General features: G+C 43.0%; 1 protein-coding gene across 1 annotated transcript in view; it reads right to left on the bottom strand.

The window, feature by feature from the left end:
• Positions 1-18,349, bottom strand: part of ERGIC1 (endoplasmic reticulum-golgi intermediate compartment 1) — a 65,945-nt gene that overhangs the window by 23,209 nt on the left and 24,387 nt on the right. The window contains exons 2-3 of the mRNA XM_064458717.1: positions 16,064-16,125; positions 9,162-9,234 (exon numbers count right to left, since the gene is read on the bottom strand). Of these exons, the coding sequence (XP_064314787.1) occupies positions 9,162-9,234; positions 16,064-16,125 (135 nt within the window). The remainder of the gene's footprint in view (positions 1-9,161; positions 9,235-16,063; positions 16,126-18,349) is intronic.

The raw sequence follows: 18,349 nt of genomic DNA on the forward strand, positions 1-18,349 counted from the left end.
ATGATAAAGCTATGGGAACTTACGTTCAGGCAAGGTACATAAACTACCTACACTACTAGTAAGTGCCCTGTATTATTTTTATTCAATGCTCAAAGTGCATGAAAACCTTGGACAAGCCCTTGCCGAAGAGTCTATATGCTAATAGACAAACCAGACTAAGGGCAACTACAAGACAGATTCAAAGTGATTCTGCTCTGGTGATACATCTCCAGACCATAATGTACTGTTTTGCCCTGTGGATTCAGAAGAAACAAGCCTTCACACTGAGAAACACACAGCTGCCAATTTTTTGGAGGTAATTACTCACAGGTCAGTGGGGTTTACAGACACTCATTTAAAACCAGCACAGCATTTGTCTTCAGCTTCACCTCCCTACCTTTCTCTGTTTTTAATTGGCTTGACAAGTTGCTTGCAATCATTACTCAACGTATTTTTCAAGTGATTAATAAAAATGACACAAAGGGAGGGGAAAGATTGCTCATCAGTGACCTGGTTAAAAGCTGCTTGGCTGAGCCCTCTTCTCCTGGGTGGAATGCATTAAATCTTCTACGTGTTTATTACTGGCAGATTGGGTAGCGATCGGGATTAAGTCATATATCCAAATACGGTTGTGAGGAGCAGCTCCAGCCAGGACAGGCATTAATCCCCCAAAGCAATGCACCTTTCTGCGCTCCCTGAGTCCTCCTCCCATTAGGATCCCAGTTGCCAGCCAACCTGTTTCATAACAGCACCTGGCTTCTTCCCAGCTCTCTGCCGTCTGAGATGTGGGCCATGCCCAGCCAGTGCTGCGGGCAACTTGACATTACTGGCAAAAAGGAGCATTCACGCCAGGGCTGGCAGAGGAGCATGTCAGGTTCAGCAGCTCAGCTGAACATCCTAGCTCTTTGGAGGAAAGCTCGAGGAAGGTCAATGTTTATATTTGCTAATCTCCAATTCCAAACCTGTCAGAAAACATGCGGTCAGGTGTGGTCTGTGAGCAAAGGCACGTAAACCTTTCAGTGATAAGTGAGTGGAAGTGGCTGCTGGTAGAAGTCAAAGAACAAACTGCATGGGGAGCCTATGGAAGGTCTTACACAGGAAGGCAAGTGGTGAAGTCACTCGGTTGCAGACCGGATCACTGAGGCAAAGAGAAGTAGGCCAGTCTGTCCACATCACACAGCCTATTATTTGCAGATAAAGGAAACTGGTTTCCTGTCCTGCACTACGGTCACTGGACCAATGGTTTCCAACCTGTCCCTTCCTTCTCCTCCTCTTTACCTAGTAGCCACTTGCCCCTCTCCTACTCATGTTCCCAATTTCATAACCCTATCACCCTATCACTCCTTAGACATCTGACAGGTCGTGACAGTCTGTCCTTCCTTCCCCTCCCTCGGACCTGCAGTGCCAATTTTCATGGAGCATTCCACCTGCTAAACCCTGCTTCTCCCTCCCAGCTCCGGCCACTGCTGCCTCCTGGCAGCATCAGCTCTTGCAGAGGGCCCAAGCTTAACAAACCCGACAAGGTTTCTTATCAGGGACTCCAAAGTGCACCCTCTGTGCTGACCTGTTCTGTTACTGAGGTTCCTCTAAGGAGAGCCAAGGGCACAACGACAACACAACACAGGCTATGTTTGCTGGGGCAAGCCTCAGAAGAAATGTCATTATTTGCAACAAATTAGAAATTCCACTCCCAAAATACATTCCGGAAACCTCACAGGTAAAGCAAACTTCCAGGGTCAAGGCTACTCCTTCCAGGATCTCCTCCTGAATCACCACCTCCTAAGTCTGGATAGAGCTGGCAGAGAACTGGCACTCACACCTCCATTGCTATCCCAGGGCCAAGAAACCAAATTGCACACAGCCTTCCTGTTATTTAATCAGACAATCCTGGGATGCTGGGAAAAGCACTATTTACCACCTCGAGCACTCTCCCTGAAGGGATAATGTCTCCAGTGGAAGAAATGAAGTTGACTCTAATTTATACCTGTCCCTCCTGGAACATAAAGTGTCCCAGGAGTAACAGTGCTTAATAGTGAATCTGGGATGGTCACAAGGGAAATAAAACCCGAGGTCAGGCAGAAAGACACTGTAAACACAGCTGCTTCTATGGCTGTTTAGAGAGGCAGCATACAGGGTTGTATTGTGACTCCAAAGACAGCACGTACCTTCTCCGAAGACCCTAAGCATACAGGAGTTGGTATTTTACTGGTTGCTGTTAAGGATCATTTGAATGAAAGTGGCACAATGAAGCAGAGGTGAGGTGCAGAGCTACGAAAGTACAATGAGGGCAATAGGACAGGTGAGAGGTGGACCCCTCCCACCACAGGGCCTCCTGCCACTGGTTCAAGGAAAGGAAGGAAAATTTCTCCATGCAGCAGGAGCTGTGATCCACACAGAAAGATTCCATTTCACTTCTAGAAAGAGCCACTTTGAAATACTTCACATTCCTGAGCGGTGCTGCTGGGCTTCTCAGTTACGTACCCCATTTGCTTACAAACTTGTAGCATTACACAGAAAAAGTTGGAGGAACTCTTTGGCTAATATTGCAGATCATGCAAATGGCATGAGAGAGAATGAAAGGGGGAAAGAGCGGCAAGAGGGCTCAGGATTTCTTTAAGATTTTATCCAAAGAAAGCCAGACCTGTTCTCCATGCTTTAGGACTTAGATTTATGACACAACAGCTTTGTTTCCCCAGAAACAAAACTTCCCCAGTAGCTTATTCCACCCTGCAGCCCTGGCCACTAACATTAGACACTTCAGCACTTTAACAGCTGAAGAGCCTGCAGCCCTTTGAATACAAGAGAAGACACACTGCATTGACCTTTCAGAGCTTCACACGCTGCCTGGGTGCTCTCTAAATGCATCTTCCTCGTCCTACTCTCTGCTTCAAGTTCTAGCCTTTCTTCTCCCTCTTTCACATCAAACAACCAGGCACCCCCCTCCCTGGTCATCAGCCATACAGAAAACACAACCACTTACTCCAGCAGGCTGCATTTTACCTTGTCCTCCAACTTCCAGGAGGCACTCTGTTCTCCACCACCCTAAGCCTAAGAGGAAAAATAATTATTCTTTCTTGAGGGAGCTCAAAGCTTCTCAAAAGACTTTCTCAGATGAGCTCTCTTGGCTCGCTTGCCATTTCAGCTCTAATCAACCACCTTCCAGAAACACAACCGTCCGAAGCTGAGATTCCTGCACTACCTTCTTCTCAGTTGTGCCAGACCAGAGAAGACCCAACATAGGACAAACAACCCATCTTCTCAATTTGTGCAAAAAAAACAACAAGCAGGTCAGCAAATTCTCTACTGTGTAATAAATTGTGCATATGTCTATTGCTCTGCCATTTGTAGTCTTCCTTCTATGCCCTGAATATCAATCAGTTCTTCATTGATAAGGTCTTTGTCCCAGATTAGGTCTTGGCTCAGCTGTGAAGCACAGAAAACACGCCGTCCTACAAAGGAAGGAATTACAGTTCTCCAGGAGGCAGGAAGAAGGAGAAGGGTTCGAAAGACGTCAATGTAGATTTGAGTCAGAAATTACAAATGACATCATGACACGACCTTCCACTTCCTGCTAACCCACACACGTACATTAGGACAAACGGCATAACAACACTTCACAAATATATAACACCTTTTATTAGGTAATCTCCAAGTTACTACACAAACATTAATTAAGCCTCTTAGCACCCCTGAGAGGTAGGCAGCTAAGTATTACATCCTTCTACAGAAAAGTGTCTGTCTCAAGGTCAGCCCATGGTGAGAGCAGGATTACAACTCCCATTCCCCTCTGACTACTAGGCTGTATTCCCTGTGCTGGTCTAGCTTGCTCCAGCATTTCATCTGCCTCGACTGGATGAGCTGGTGCAGTTGCACCTCCAGCTTAGTGTCTGGGACCTGGATCGGAACATACAAGTTGTAGCATTGTGCTCCCAGTACAGATGGGTTATGCTCCGAGGTTACAGTTTACAACAGAAGCAACTATGTTGCACCAGGATCACACTCCGCTGCTTACAGCAGGTGCAGCTTGACCCTGCAGGTTGTTAGGAGAAATTTTCGTGGGCCAAGAGCCACAAGACACATTCAACATACCTTGGAGAGCTAAGGGACAAAAAAAGCTCTGAAGGCAGGTATGATAACAATTTTGCTTCACTGCAGGATCGGTCTTGGGTATGTAAATGAATCCAGTGTGAACAAGCAACACTGGTCTCAGAAGCTCCTGGTGTTTCGTGTCCTCCCACATTCAGGGTACCTGACAGCCTGCATGAACAGTCAAGTCATGCTGCATGTGACGAGGTCCCGGCACAGGAGGTGGGCTGTGTGATATTCACAGACTGGCCAAGGTATTTTTCATAAAGGTTAAACTGTCCCAAGTGAATGATCTGGTCAGCTTAAATGAACAAATGATTGGACATTGCTGATGATATATGCTTTTATGCAAAGGCAGTATTTTTATTACAGATGTTCTGCCCTGCAGATTAATTAATTGCATTGCCAGGGGCACAGCCTCCCAAGTGGCAAATTTGTCACTTTGATCTCTTCAGTGCCAGTTACTTCATTTAAAAAAAAAAAAAAAAGAAAAGAAAAGAAAAGAAAAAGAAAACACTGCCAGGAATCATCTGTTGCTTTCTGCAGTGTTCTGTGGCAGGTGAATTATGGTTGAGCAGCTACATTCATACCACAAGTACCATATTCATACCCTCCTACCCCTTCTCCTGGCCGCCATTGCAAGGCAGACTAGATTAGTTAATTACATCTTTCCTCCTTAATGATGGAATACTTGGAAAACTCTTATTGATCCTGCAGAATATAATTCATGACCTAATTACGGTGATAAAACTGCAGGATTATCATCTCGCCAGCTATTAACTTCTAGCACTGATCTGAGTTAATTAGAAAAGACATAGGTGATTTCTACGTTCTTGATCTGCAATGTAACAGCAAGATGAATGAGGAAGGCCGTTAAAGGTATGCCAAGCAATTTCTAGCCCTCAATCTACTCTCAGCTCTCAATCTACTACTGATCCTGCCCAGGAAATACCAGACACATCTAACACGTTAGCTTCATTTCTTCAGCCATTTGAGTCATTTGTTCAGTGGGATAACCATGTTTGATACTGTCAATTTTGCAGAGGTCCAAATGTAGACTTCCTTTTCTTTATCCATCTTTTAGAGAACTGAGGAGGCTGATGTAAGTTATTGTTTTGGACTAAGTTTTCAGTCACTCTCAGTCTGGACAGAAAAGAAGCGCACAAAACCAAACAAGAAGATCCTTGATTTCCAGAACTAAACTCGCCCTCCCTTTAGCTGCAATGATGGGTTGTGGCTGAGGAAAGGAAAGGAAGAAAGACAGACCTCTGCCCTCACCAGACCTTCACTGTGCTTTTCCTGATAAGGATGCAGTCCCACCTAGGAACCAAGCTTTGATTTCCTTCATGGCTGCTCAGAGGACTGCCTCTCACAGTCACGCAACAAATCTAGAAGATGGGAAACTAGGAGTTTTCTGCCCTGCTCAGGGCTTGTCTACACAGGAAGCTACTCAGCAGCAAAATAGGATGTGCATTTATAATGCGTTACCTATGCCACATGAGCTTCCTGCATGTCTGCTGTAATTCACACAGTGTCTTAGTTCACGTTCCTAACTGAAGTAAGCTCCCATACACAGATGCAATCTTAGTGCTCATTAGAAATGCCCACACGAGTTGTGACATAGCTACTGTGATGCACACTGCCTTCTCCACATAGGTAATGTTTGGTTTTAGTGTTATGACTGTTATCCTCAAGATGAAGGTGTAATTTCTTGGCTTTCTGCCACCCAGACAAGTCTTTAGCAGTTAAGACTATAAATGCTAAGGCAATGGGCTGGTCAAGGAAAAACAGCTTTGAAGTTGGGCAAGAGTGACCAAACTGAGATTTCTAGTAATACCAGGAATTTAAGTTGATATGGTCACATGAATGTAAAGGAAGTCCAACAGTGGGTAGAAGCTAGCAAGTATTGGGGGTTAGCAGGGTGCAGAGCAGATGTTATTTTCTCATGTTGCAGCATAAGTTCAACAAACCACACCAACCTCTCACTTTAGATGCAGATACCAAAGAAACCTCCTGTTGGTGAGAGTCAGACAGTTAAACTGTGGGTACCACTGCTGTTGAGGTTGCTGCTGACTTGCCCTGAAGCAGGCTGTCAATGCACACACACCACACACAATTACTCGGTGTAATAGGGCTACGAGGTAAGCATGAGTCCACATCAGCAAACCTGGTAAGTCTCTGATGTAAGGCACCAGGACAAGCACTCTAGTTTCCACCTTGCCATCAAAAATGTGCAGCTATCCCCCTGCAATCCAGCTTTGTCAAGTGCATGACTGCTTTAAGGGAAATACGTCACTAGAGGAGAAAGACTGATGCAGTCTCATAGTACAGCTGGCAGTGGCAAAGCAGGAAAGCTCACCCCATGTAAGTGCACGCTCTAGTTATTCATTCAGATCCTGGCTGATACTAGGAAACTTCAACCTGGGAGAGATATCTGTTGTAGGAGGCTCTTAATACAAAAGAAACTTGAAGCTTGCAATCAGATTGATGGGAATTGAACAGTTTGCACATAAGGAATATTCCATATCTTCAAAAGTATTCGATTCATGGGCAAACAAGGCTCAGAATATCTTTGTGAGATAGTATATCCCCTGTTACTTGCTACCACCCAGTCCAAACTGTGGCATAGAGTTCTCACACTGTTTGTTCCAGACCACGCAGAGCTCCACACATCTGCACTTCTGCACCCTTATTCCAAACAATGAGACTATACTGCCTTGCAGCACACTGCCAGTAATACACACTTGAAAAAGAACAAGAGGTTTGCAACATCTTTGAACACCTTTAAGGTACTGGGCTTCCCAGAAGAGAAAGCGATGAGTAAGAAATGGAAAAAAAAAAGTTTACTTCTACTTTAGAAGTTGCTGAACTGGGAAGCATTTTTTTATATGACTTTCTGAACTGTTTCCGCTCTTACAGGGGAAGCCTATTTACAAATGCTGTGGGTGCTCTGTTCCCAGCAAGAGAGATTTTGATGACCTATAACTCACCAGAAGGAGGTTTTCATATTCTGCGAGCTATTGTGTCGGAAGGTCCATGACAAATCAGTTTCCTGCATTCATTTATCTCAGTCTCTTCCATCACATCCTCTCTAAAATTTTACTGCTTTACTGCTTACAAACACCTCCTCCCCACGCAGTTCCTGCTGGGAAGAGCAGTTTACCATCTCTCTGAGGTTTTAATGAGAAACTTGTCAGCTAAGCATGCAGGAACTTATAGCACCACTAATACCTTTGTGGAAAATGTATCATCTTGTTAAGAGAAAAGCATGACGAAGCCTCAGAGAATCACACAATTTTGTTGTTCAGAAAGAAATCTCTAGTCAGGAAACTACCACTACATGAAGGCATGTGCACTCAAATAATTGGATCAAAATTAGGTAAATATTACTAATTCCTCTGGTAGAGTATTAACTAAAATAAAGAAGAAAACCAGATGAGAGAATAAGATCTAAGAGGAGAGCAAGAAAAAGCACTATTTTACTTGAAGCAATTTGTCTAGCTTTTCCTTATTTTTTGAAACAAGAAAATCACAAAAGCTCAGCTCCTGAGAGAAGTGGATTGATAAGGTGACCCTGGTATTTTACAAGCAACTGCATGGAACTGCATTCAAAGAAACAGCAATTGATTAAGAAACCTAAGATACCATCTTTGAAGTAAACGTGCAATGGGCATAAAAAATTAGCTAGAGCTAGATTACACTATTGTCTTAAGGTTAAACATTACTCAAAGTTAAAATTATTCTTGAAACTATATCCTTGACCCAACTCAGAGCTGCACAAAAACAATGAAAAAGCCATGTGGTTATCAGAAGCCACGTAAAGCATGGTCAATTTAGATATGGCACATGAGCCCATGCATTTCAGAGCTTTTTTGCTCAGCAGTGACATCTGTTGCTATCTGGACCATCACTTAAGTCTGACCGAAGTTCCACCCTTCCTAACTATCCAGGAACTGTGCATCACAGTCCAGTGAGCTCACTGCCACATCAGCAGGACGATGGAGAATGTTTCCTAGAACCCAAAACAAAGGTACCCGTGTTAACAGTTACTAAGAAAAGTTTACTTCAAGGCAGGAGGACCATAAGAACAGCAAAAAAAAATCTGATTAACTAAAATGCTTGTTCTATGAGCAATTTTTTAAAGCGGGAATTTAAACCCAACTTGTTTTAAACAACTTGGGACAACTTGTCTTCATGCACGAAACCTGTTAACTAAGTTTCCAAATAAGGATCAACAGGCAAAAAGAAAGAAGATAAAATTCACACGTGAGTAAAGCTATCTGCATGTATCAGAGATTCTGCTCTGACGTTAAGGAAAAAGATATTATTAACATTAAAATAATAATTCGTATTTTATGCAATTCATTATTTCCAAAAACCATCTCCCAAAACATCCAGTGAAGACTGGTAGAATGTGATACCCATTTTATCCACAGGGAAGCGCGTGGAAAATAAAACATCTTGTCAGAGATCCCACCATACCTGCAATGGGACCCCACAGTCTCCGAGCACAGGCCATGTGGATTCAACCAGTAGACACCACACATCTAAACCTACGGTATCACTGATGAAAAATACACTAGTCTGAGAATCACTTTGAATCAAATAAGTACAGAGGAAAGTGCCTATTCAGGAGGAGAGGGAAAACAAATCTCAGATGAGGACAAGATGACAACAGCCTAAGGAGGAAGAGGGAAACTGCAACTGACTGGCATTTATCTTAATACTTTACATCTGATCACCAGAGAACTGAAAAGGGTCAGAAGCTTTTGGTGTGATCTGTAGTCACATGAAAAGTATCTACTGCGCTCAACAGAGAAATCCAATATGCAGCTAATAAAGGATCAAGCAGGTCTGGAACAGTTTTCTCTAACAAAAGTATTTTAGAACCAAGTTTGCCTAGCATACATCAGTATATTAAAAAGCTGAAAGAATGACCGAGAATTTGGACTCAACCAAAAGGAATCCAAAAACCCTTAGACAACTAACTGACCTAGTGAAATTACAGGCACATTTTTCCAATATAACAGAGTAAAGCTGTAAAGAATCATATATGCACGTACATTCAAGCAAAGGAAAACATGATTTTTACTTACATTTCTGTGGCTATGAATCCGGTGAGCTCAGACAGGAAGAGAAACAGTATGAAGAGACAGCAGCAGACAGAAACTGGAAAAGAGGCAAGGAGAGGAAAAGGTTAGTTTCATATCTCTAACAAAGACACACACTGTTTTTACACAGACATATTATTCCCCCCATGGATATGCCACCCAGACACACTTGAGAACTAACACTCTTTAGAGACAATGACCCAGACAAGGCTATCAGAGCAGTGCCTTCAATGGCACGACAATACCCGACATCATGTTGGGTATCTTAACTCTTGAGTCACCTTTTCCATCATGATTTCCACTTCCCTATGGCTCCTGCATTCTCCACCTCCAGCACGCAATGCCGGCTCTTCCTCCTTCTTGACAAAGCTGCCTTACAATACAATTTCTTTGGAGCCCTTGCTCCAAATGTAATTTTATTACTACTAAAACCTCCAGAAAGGAAAAAGGATCAACACCTCCTTGCTTCAAAAGCATACAATCAGCTATGCGGTGTTTTCTGGATTAGGAGACGGTTTTGTTCTTTGCCAAATTCTAAGGCTATGTGTAAGTCATCTCACAGCCTGAACTACCCACTAGATAGAGCTGGTACAGCGAAGACATGGCTATAATGGACTAGTGTAGCCAATGCCTGATACTTCTCTAATTTCTCCATTTGCTGATATATTGACCCTTCAGAAAGGGGAAAATCCCAGTGAAGGACATGCAAAATACCTGGACCACAAGTCCCATGTCTTTTCTAAGAATGCCAACCTAGAGTTAAAAGGAGGGGACCCAAAGTAACTGGCATATTACTGGTTACTCTTCATCAGGAAACTATTCAAAACATTGTACAGTGACATTCACGCAGCAGTGGGACAGTTGCTGACCCACACAGGAGAGGTTGGAAGGAAGGCCAGCTGTAAATCCTATTGAGCAGGGATGATCGGAGCAGACAAGGATGCGGCAGCTCAGGGAGACAGGGCTGCAATGTGTATTTGTATTAAAATACCCAAGTTCACTATGAATCACTATATGAGAGAGTAAATCAGGAAATGGCATGCTATTCCATGGCTGTGACAACAGGAGTACAATCTGGCTCACCCCTCAATCCCAGCAGAGTTACAATGACCAAGCACTCTTTGGAAATGACCACTTTACCATAGGCACTAATTAGGATTGAGAAATACACAAGAAAAACCCTGTTCCTCAACTTTATTCCACATGACCTATACAGCCTGAATGCCCATTCCTCTGGAAGCACAAGCAACAACTGGCTGGGGAGCAATTTCATCATACAATTGCGCCTGTCTGAACTCCCTTGGTAGAGAATGTGAGAGGCAAGGGAAGGAAAGAGGAGGTACTTAAGGCAAATACCGAGACAGACCCTCGAGTAACCTAAAGCCTTGTGCCTCATTCTTCAGATTAGTCAGTTTATAGTTCTGAGTAGAGAGAAATGCGTTACTTCCCCTTCCTCATCAGAGCCATCTGAAGGGTGGATTAATTTACTGTCCCTCTGAAAAGTGCAAGGCATAAAAAGAGATGCCAAAATATCCATTAGCTAAGATGAAGAAAGGGAAAAAAGGGGAAAACAAAGTCAAAGACAGGTATGAAAATTGGAAGCAAGAGGGGATATTAATTTTTAAAGAGAAACCTCAGATGGTCACACAGTTGCTTCCAAGTCTTGGCTGTCAAGACACAGAAGAGCAACAATGCTGTAACACAGCTAAGCCACTGGCACGGTGCACCCTGCAGCCTGGGGGAGGAAAGCACAGCAGCAAATTCTTACGAGAACATATAAATCTACATAAGAGCACAAAACTAGCAACCTTGGCACAAGACTAGTTGATTCAGTGTTTCTTACTGTTAATCACCAAACAGCAGAGACACAAGATCTCTGATCATTGGCAGTATGCAGGGGAGAGCATTTGACATAAAGACAATCCTTTCTCCTTTAATTGCTTCTCATATTCCTCTCTGCTTGTTATCATCCTCTAAAGGCTTTCCACAGCATCAGCTAGACCTCTCTATGCAAGCCCAGTACTACTAACTGTAATTTCTCTCCCGGAGCTTTCTCTCCCTTTTTCAATTTTTAAAATTTCTTCTCTGCCATTTCCATCATCAAATTACCTTATCCTTTTCCAGTATACTTAGTATTTGCTCCCTTGAGTCCATCTTCCAATCCAGCTGTTGCAGTGAAGGCTTGTGATGATACTTACTAAATAAAGTACAGCAAAATTCCACTAACCTATATCTAAAAAAATCCTGGAAGAATGCCCTGAAACACCTGGCAGGGACTGACTTTCAAAGCTCTTCAATGCTTTTGCCAGTCTTCAAACTAAATAGTTTTCAACCTGTAAAAGAGATTAGTGAGGGTGGGCATGACAGGTCTATAGGTCAGGGTCTATATGAGGGTCTATAAAATCACGAGCAGCCTGAAGGAGATGAATGGGGAACAACCACTCACTGTCTCTTCCAGTATGGGAATGGGAGGGAAGGGGGAGGTTAAAAACAAGGGGTTTCCTTTATACAACACCTAAGTAAATTCTGAAAAATTTTGACCATGGATGGTGGGGATGTTTTAACAAAAAAAAGGTCTATAAGATTTCAAAAAGGAATCAGACACACCCTGAGGAAGAAATCCATTGAGGGCTACTAAACACAAATGAACCACCTCTAGCCCAAGAGGTTCAGAACTGCCAACTGACCAAAGCTTCACGACATGTTTATCCTGTCCTCATGCTCCTTCTCAGTCATCTGCTGCTGACCACTCCTGGCAGGAGGATACCAGGCTACATGGACATCTGCACTGACCTAGCCAGCATGGCCACTCTTGTGTTAAACTCTTCCTGTACACAAACATATTCAGGGCAGGGGGTGTCTTTGGCATGAGATTTATGTGAAAGTCTTACGCGTTAAACTGCCTCTTGGGCCAAAATTTTTTCAGACACAGAATGTGAGCTCCTTTTCTTAGTGTGGAGTTGCAGGCATATATGATGTTCCCAGCATAAGAATTTATGCACACAGTGCTTCAGCTACTTATTTCATAGTGAAGGCCTTTACTTGCTTCCATGCAAATGTGCAGTTCCTGCCACCCACATTTGACAACTGTATTATATTTGGGAAAGCAGATTAAAGGCTAGGATCAGACAGAATAAAACAATTAATGCATAGAGCTTAGCTTAACTGCAAGAGCACTGCGATGTTCCCAGAGCTCAAAGGACCATCTAAGACAGGTTTCTTAAAACTCTAATATCATAACATGATCAATACATCAAAGGTTGCTGGTGTTAGTCACACTGGAACACACTGTTGTTGGCTAATCAGCAATCCCCAAAGAATGGGAAATTCTCGCAAGCTTTTTCCCCTGCACTAGTTTTGACAACATAACCTTCTTGTACATATCCCTTCTGATACATACCCCATCTATGTACATTCCTGACTCTTCCTCCCCACCCCACAAGAAATGAAAGAAATGCAGTGTTTAACGCATCATACAGACTGAGAACATGGATCCATGTCTATATTAAGGCATAAAATTAGTAGTATTTATTGTTCAATGGAGAAAACTGCTATGAAGTGCAAGGAACGGGTCTTTTTACAGATGCCATGTGAATCATAACTTTGATATTTCCTGATGTGTATTTAAAACTCCAGCCTCCAAAGAGCATAGAGTATTTCTGGATAACATTACCATGTGTGCATACAACATGTGCATGCAAACTATGCATCCACTCACTGTTAAATAGCAGGATTGCTACAGCAGCTGTCTGAGTTGCAGGCCCCTCTCTCAAGAAGTCAGACTGCTCCTCTCCAGCCAGATGCCAACTGTCAGCCAGCCAGGGCATGTGCTGCTGCTGTCTACATACATATCCAAACATGGCCAAGTTGTCACCACATTAGTCAGGTCTGTTAGAATGGCCATGTGCTGGCATCACAGACACACGACATAGGGGTGGGAAGGCCTGAAAAGTCTGGCAGAAGCATCTGGTGGAAGAGGGACAACAATGCCATGACTTGCTGAGTGGCACATGGATCGCAATGCTGCCCAAAAGAAGAGATTTTTATTGAGAAAAAGGAATGAGTAACTTCTGTACACTTTTCAGAGTCCACAGCATTGGGTATGTTGTTCTATACAAACCTCACTCTACTAAACTGCAGTGGACTGTTCTTGCTTCTTTCATTCCTACTAATTTTTGATAGCCAGAAGGGTTGCTACACAGATTTGAAATACCTTGTATGCCACGTTCACTGCAACTTTTGAAATACAAATCCGTACATAACAGAAAGACTCAATAACCTTGCAGTTGGCTTCTGAACTTGTCTCTGGTGAAGACTGCCTGCTCTTCTCCACCAAAATACCCTAACACTTATTCTCCCTGACCTGCTTCTTTCCCAGAGGAGATGGCTACTTTAGCCCTGGTGGTCAGAAGCAGAGCTAGTACCTTCCATCTCTTTTCTTCTGCAGTCTGATCTAATCCTTCTTTGCCAATAAACCTCAAACTTTTTTAAAAAAAGGCCTTTTTACAACGCAAAACCAACTGAAGGAATCCTGAAGTAAATCCATTCCTATTCCTGAAAGCCTTTAGCACCAGAACTGATACTGGACTAAATTTTCAGCAGAAATCATGTGGGAAGGGCCTAAATTAATAGTCAGCTACTATGGACTTTTTATACCTGCCCTGTAAACCTTGAAAGACTTAAAGAAAGCCAAAATACAGTAGCAGCCATAGTTGTTTCACACATTTACTAGACCCTAAAGGATTTTTTTATGAGGCAGAAACTTCCCCTATCCCCAAGCCCCTAATGTTATTACAAGCTGACTTCCATAAAGTATTTTTCACAAAATCATGCAACCTTCCCAGGCTCCAGACTGGCATGGCAATGGGCTGTTCTCATTCACGGCCTCCTAGAACATGCAAGATTCCTAGCTTTCAAATTACAAGTCACAGGCTTGGTCAGACAGAAAGCCCATTAGGAAAGCTGCACACAAGATCCTCACATGCAAAGCCACCAGAGTTTGTTGGCTGTGTGGTTCAAAAGCTTATATCACCCTGCCTAAAAACACTCTGACAAAAAGAAGGAGAACCAGTTAGAGAAGAAAATCAAAGCCTGAGAAGCTGCAAATAACAGTAGAGAGAAATAAGTCAGCTAATTTTAAGTAAGAGTCACAGCCTTCAAACCTTCCCACAAAAGACTTATCACTTGAGCTGTTTACTGCAGATCAGAAAGCCTAACACTGGATGGCCTTTGATGGTTTTTTTGTTTCTAAAACATACTCTTTTGCAGGTGATTCATAACAAGACAAATTCTCAAAGGGAGCCCAGCTATACTGTGGGAACTCTTAGTTTCCAAAACAGAAGAGAAGGCAGGATCACTAACAAGTTCAAAGTGTTCTTTCAAAACACTAAATCTCATACGCCTCTAAATTAGCAGACAGTTTTATTCAAGCCCTTTGTTTACAGTTTCAGCAAACCTAGAAGGGAGTCAACCTACAAGTAATTCAGCGGTCAGGAGAATGCAGAGGACAAGGACTCTCTGAAAGTAAATATTTAGAGTAATGTGCTATCTTCACAGAAGCACAGAATAGTTGGGGCTGGCAGGAACTTCTGGAGATAATCCTGTCCAACCCCCCTGCTCAAAGCAGGGTCAGCTAAAGCAGGTTGCTCAGGGCCAGGTCTAGTTAGTTCTGAGTATCTCCAAAGATAGAGACGCTACACCACCCTGGGGAACCTGTTCAAGTCTCTGACCATCCTGACAGTAAGGAGTGTGGAGTTTCTTCCGCTCAAAAAGGGCTTTCCTTTGTGCCCATTGATTCACTGATACTGACTCCGTTCTATTTGATGCCTGCTGTCACCAAGGGGTATGACATCACTCATGTCAGCAGTGACATACAAGGCTACTGACCCATCTACAAGAATGGATGAATGGAGCACAGCTACATCATCAAAGGAAGTCACTGTTCAATGGAACAGGAAAGCTGCATGAGTTCCCTAATTACAGGCCGGGCAGGATCAACCTGATCAATGTTTACCACTCCGCAGTGCGCTCACTGCATATAATTGTGTGAAATTGTATTACTCAGTCTACCGCATCCCTCAGGAGGAGGAAGGAAGGAAAAGGGGCCCAAGGCAAGAGATTTGTATCACCCAAAGTTTAGGTATTGATACACAGGAGTGAGAGCGGATCACTATCAGTGGTTTCTGACCAATCAATTTTTCTTCTTTAAAAGAATGACAAATAACAACAAAAAAAGATCTCTGCTCATTAGTCCCACCTGCAACATCAGATGAATCCACTGAATATGCTGTGAGAGAAATAACACGTTTCCCAAATCATCTTCACCACTGGCCACAGCATATTGCCACCCATACTGCTCATTACTGATCCAGAACCTGGATTCCCTGTTTGCAGTAGTTTGGTTCCTCAAGTCTCTTCAGCAATCAAACACCTGGCTATACTAATTGTGAATGCAACCATTACCGGCTGTTTTTCACATTGACTGAGGGGATGCCTATCAGAGAGAGGTAAGAAATCTACCAGTCATCACCCCCTCCAGTGTTTGGAGCAGACTCACAGCTTCTGTTCTTGGGAAGACACTAGCAAAAAGCTCTTTAGCTACTTCAGTAGTTAGCAGAGTGGGTATTTCAGTGCTAGCTTTTAGGAGCTCCCTTTCATGACAATATATCTTTACGGCTTTTTGTTGTTGAGATTCTGAATCCATGCAAACTACTCCACTGTTTAGTACAACTTGACAGATTGGGCAAAATGAGCTGTCTCAGCAACAAAGGATACCCTTTCCAGTGTTTAATATCCCTTTAAAAAAATTCCCTGGAGACAGAGAAGCCAACTGATCTTTAATTTTAGACCAGGGATATGCAAGGACATCAAAAAGAAGTGTTACTTACTAATAGCCCCTGTGTAGGTTGGCTGTGTAAGGTCTTTTGGCACCTTCCTGTAGATGTCAAACCTGAAAGAGGAAAAGCAACAGCCATAAAACAGGTGGAACATGTCAATACATTTCATGTCCCCACAGGGATGAATGCTGCTGAAGTTTTTCCATCCAGCCTTCCAACAACGTTTTTTTCACTTTGCAGAAGGATATGAGAAGGAAAAACAAAACAAAAAACTCCTTTTTCTTTTGTAGAATTATGTAACTGCGCTCCTTCTTGGCTCCAATTTCCAAAGCCTTCTTTCTGCCTCCCTCCCCCTTGCTGTCACGGATCTGTGTAATCTGAACTGTGAGAGGTGCCAGGGAAGAAGTCATGCTGGACAAGTTTATAGACCACCTTAAAAGGAAAAGAATATCTACAGACTCCTGAATAAAGAGGCCTAGCAAGAAAACAGTGAGAGACAACCTATATTGCCCTTTTTTGTTTGTATCCTGCAATAGCCATAAATTGACAATACCATAGTCAGAAATCAAGGTGTTGAGTCCTACCCTTGGACACTGGATACACAAGAGAAATTAACCCAAAAAGTTTGCTACTCCCTCAGCAAAATCTAGTTTAATATTAGACTGTTGTTTTGATTCAGTCATATCTTTTAATATCCATATGGCTCAGCTCTGCTATTTTAAACTCTCCATGGTTAAACTTTCACTGCCCTTATGATGTTAGCTGTATTATTTCCTACAACCTTGTGTTCCTGCATGTCCAGCTGCAATACAGTTCTGACATCAGTTCTTCCACCACTCAATAAAAATTAATGCATTAAAAACATACACACACCCTAAAGAAGGATGTGACTGGTTCTCCCCCCAAATGGATTTTTTTTATATATACCATGAGTGGGTGAGATTTGATGGTTTTTCCAGCCCTGGAGAGGCATGAGAGATACCGGCTTCCAAATTCCTATTCTTTACTGCACCAAGATGAAATACCCCCATGGTTATTCAGAAGTAAATATTAGCAAACACCAAATATTACACTGAGAGTTTAAAAACTAGATCATCTTTCTTTTCTTCGCTCTTCATCTATTGAGATCACTCACAATTTGGAGGCACTCTGGGTGAATAAAACAGCATTTGCCTTGCTTGAGATTAGAAGGACACTGTTGCTGTGTTTCATTCAGGAGTTGAAGCTGGAGGAAGGAAGGGTAGGAGAGGGAAGGAGAGTGTGTATAAAGAGAGTTCACCTACCCAGCTCAAGTCCTGAATATGCTACGTAATCACTTAACTGTTCCAACAACCCACTGTGACACACTTGACAGAGCATGCTGCACAGGATATGCATTGGAGCGATATGTTTTTATGACTCTATTCACTGCCATCTCCCAAACAGATTAGTAATATTCCTGAACCAAACAGTCCATTTATGGCTCTCCAGCTGCCCCGAGAACATCTGGAAAGTGGTGTTTACATTCTTTCCACATACACCAAAGCAACAGCAGCAGCAGATGGTAAAACAACCCAGAGTAGCTGATGACATCATGGTCTCTCAGGCAGAGGAAGTAGTTGATCATTCCTGCTCACAGCCCATTAAACACTGAAAGCTGGCGTCGTCTCGCCAAAGTCACAATAATAGATCAACAAGGCTAAAAAAGCTGAGAAAGAAAAGAAAGAAAGAAAAGAAAGAAAGAAAGAAAAGAAAGAAAGAAAGAAAGAAAAGAAAGAAAGAAAGAAAAGAAGGGAGGGAGGGAGGGAGGGAGGGAGGGAGGGAGGGAGGGAGGGAGGGAGGGAGGAAGGAAGGAAGGAAGGAAGGAAGGAAGGAAGGAAGGAAGGAAGGAAGGAAGGAAGGAAAGAAGGAAGGAAGGAAGGAAGGAAGGAAGGAAGGAAGGAAGGAAGGAAGGAAGGAAGGAAGGAAGGAAGGAAGGAAGGAAGGAAGGAAGGAAGGAAGGAAGGAAGGAAGGAAGGAAGGAAGGAAGGAAGGAAGGAAGGAAGGAAGGAAGGAAGGAAGGAAGGAAGGAAGGAAGGAAGGAAGGAAGGAAGGAAGGAAGGAAGGAAGGAAGGAAGGAAGGAAGGAAGGAAGGAAGGAAGGAAGGAAGGAAGGAAGGAAGGAAGGAAGGAAGGAAGGAAGGAAGGGCGGGCAAATGAACACGTAAGAACTGCTGAGTTTGAGTGAACAATTAGAAATAGGAAATAGCTCTATGCTGGATTCAGCAAAAACAGCGGCTTGTGGATACTATAAAAGGAAATTTGTTCTTACAATGAGAAATATTTACTAGTATTAAAATGATGACCCATCACAGGATTA

This window comes from Phalacrocorax carbo, chromosome 8 (genome assembly GCF_963921805.1).
Source record: "Phalacrocorax carbo chromosome 8, bPhaCar2.1, whole genome shotgun sequence".
Classification (NCBI taxonomy): Eukaryota; Metazoa; Chordata; class Aves; order Suliformes; family Phalacrocoracidae; genus Phalacrocorax; species Phalacrocorax carbo.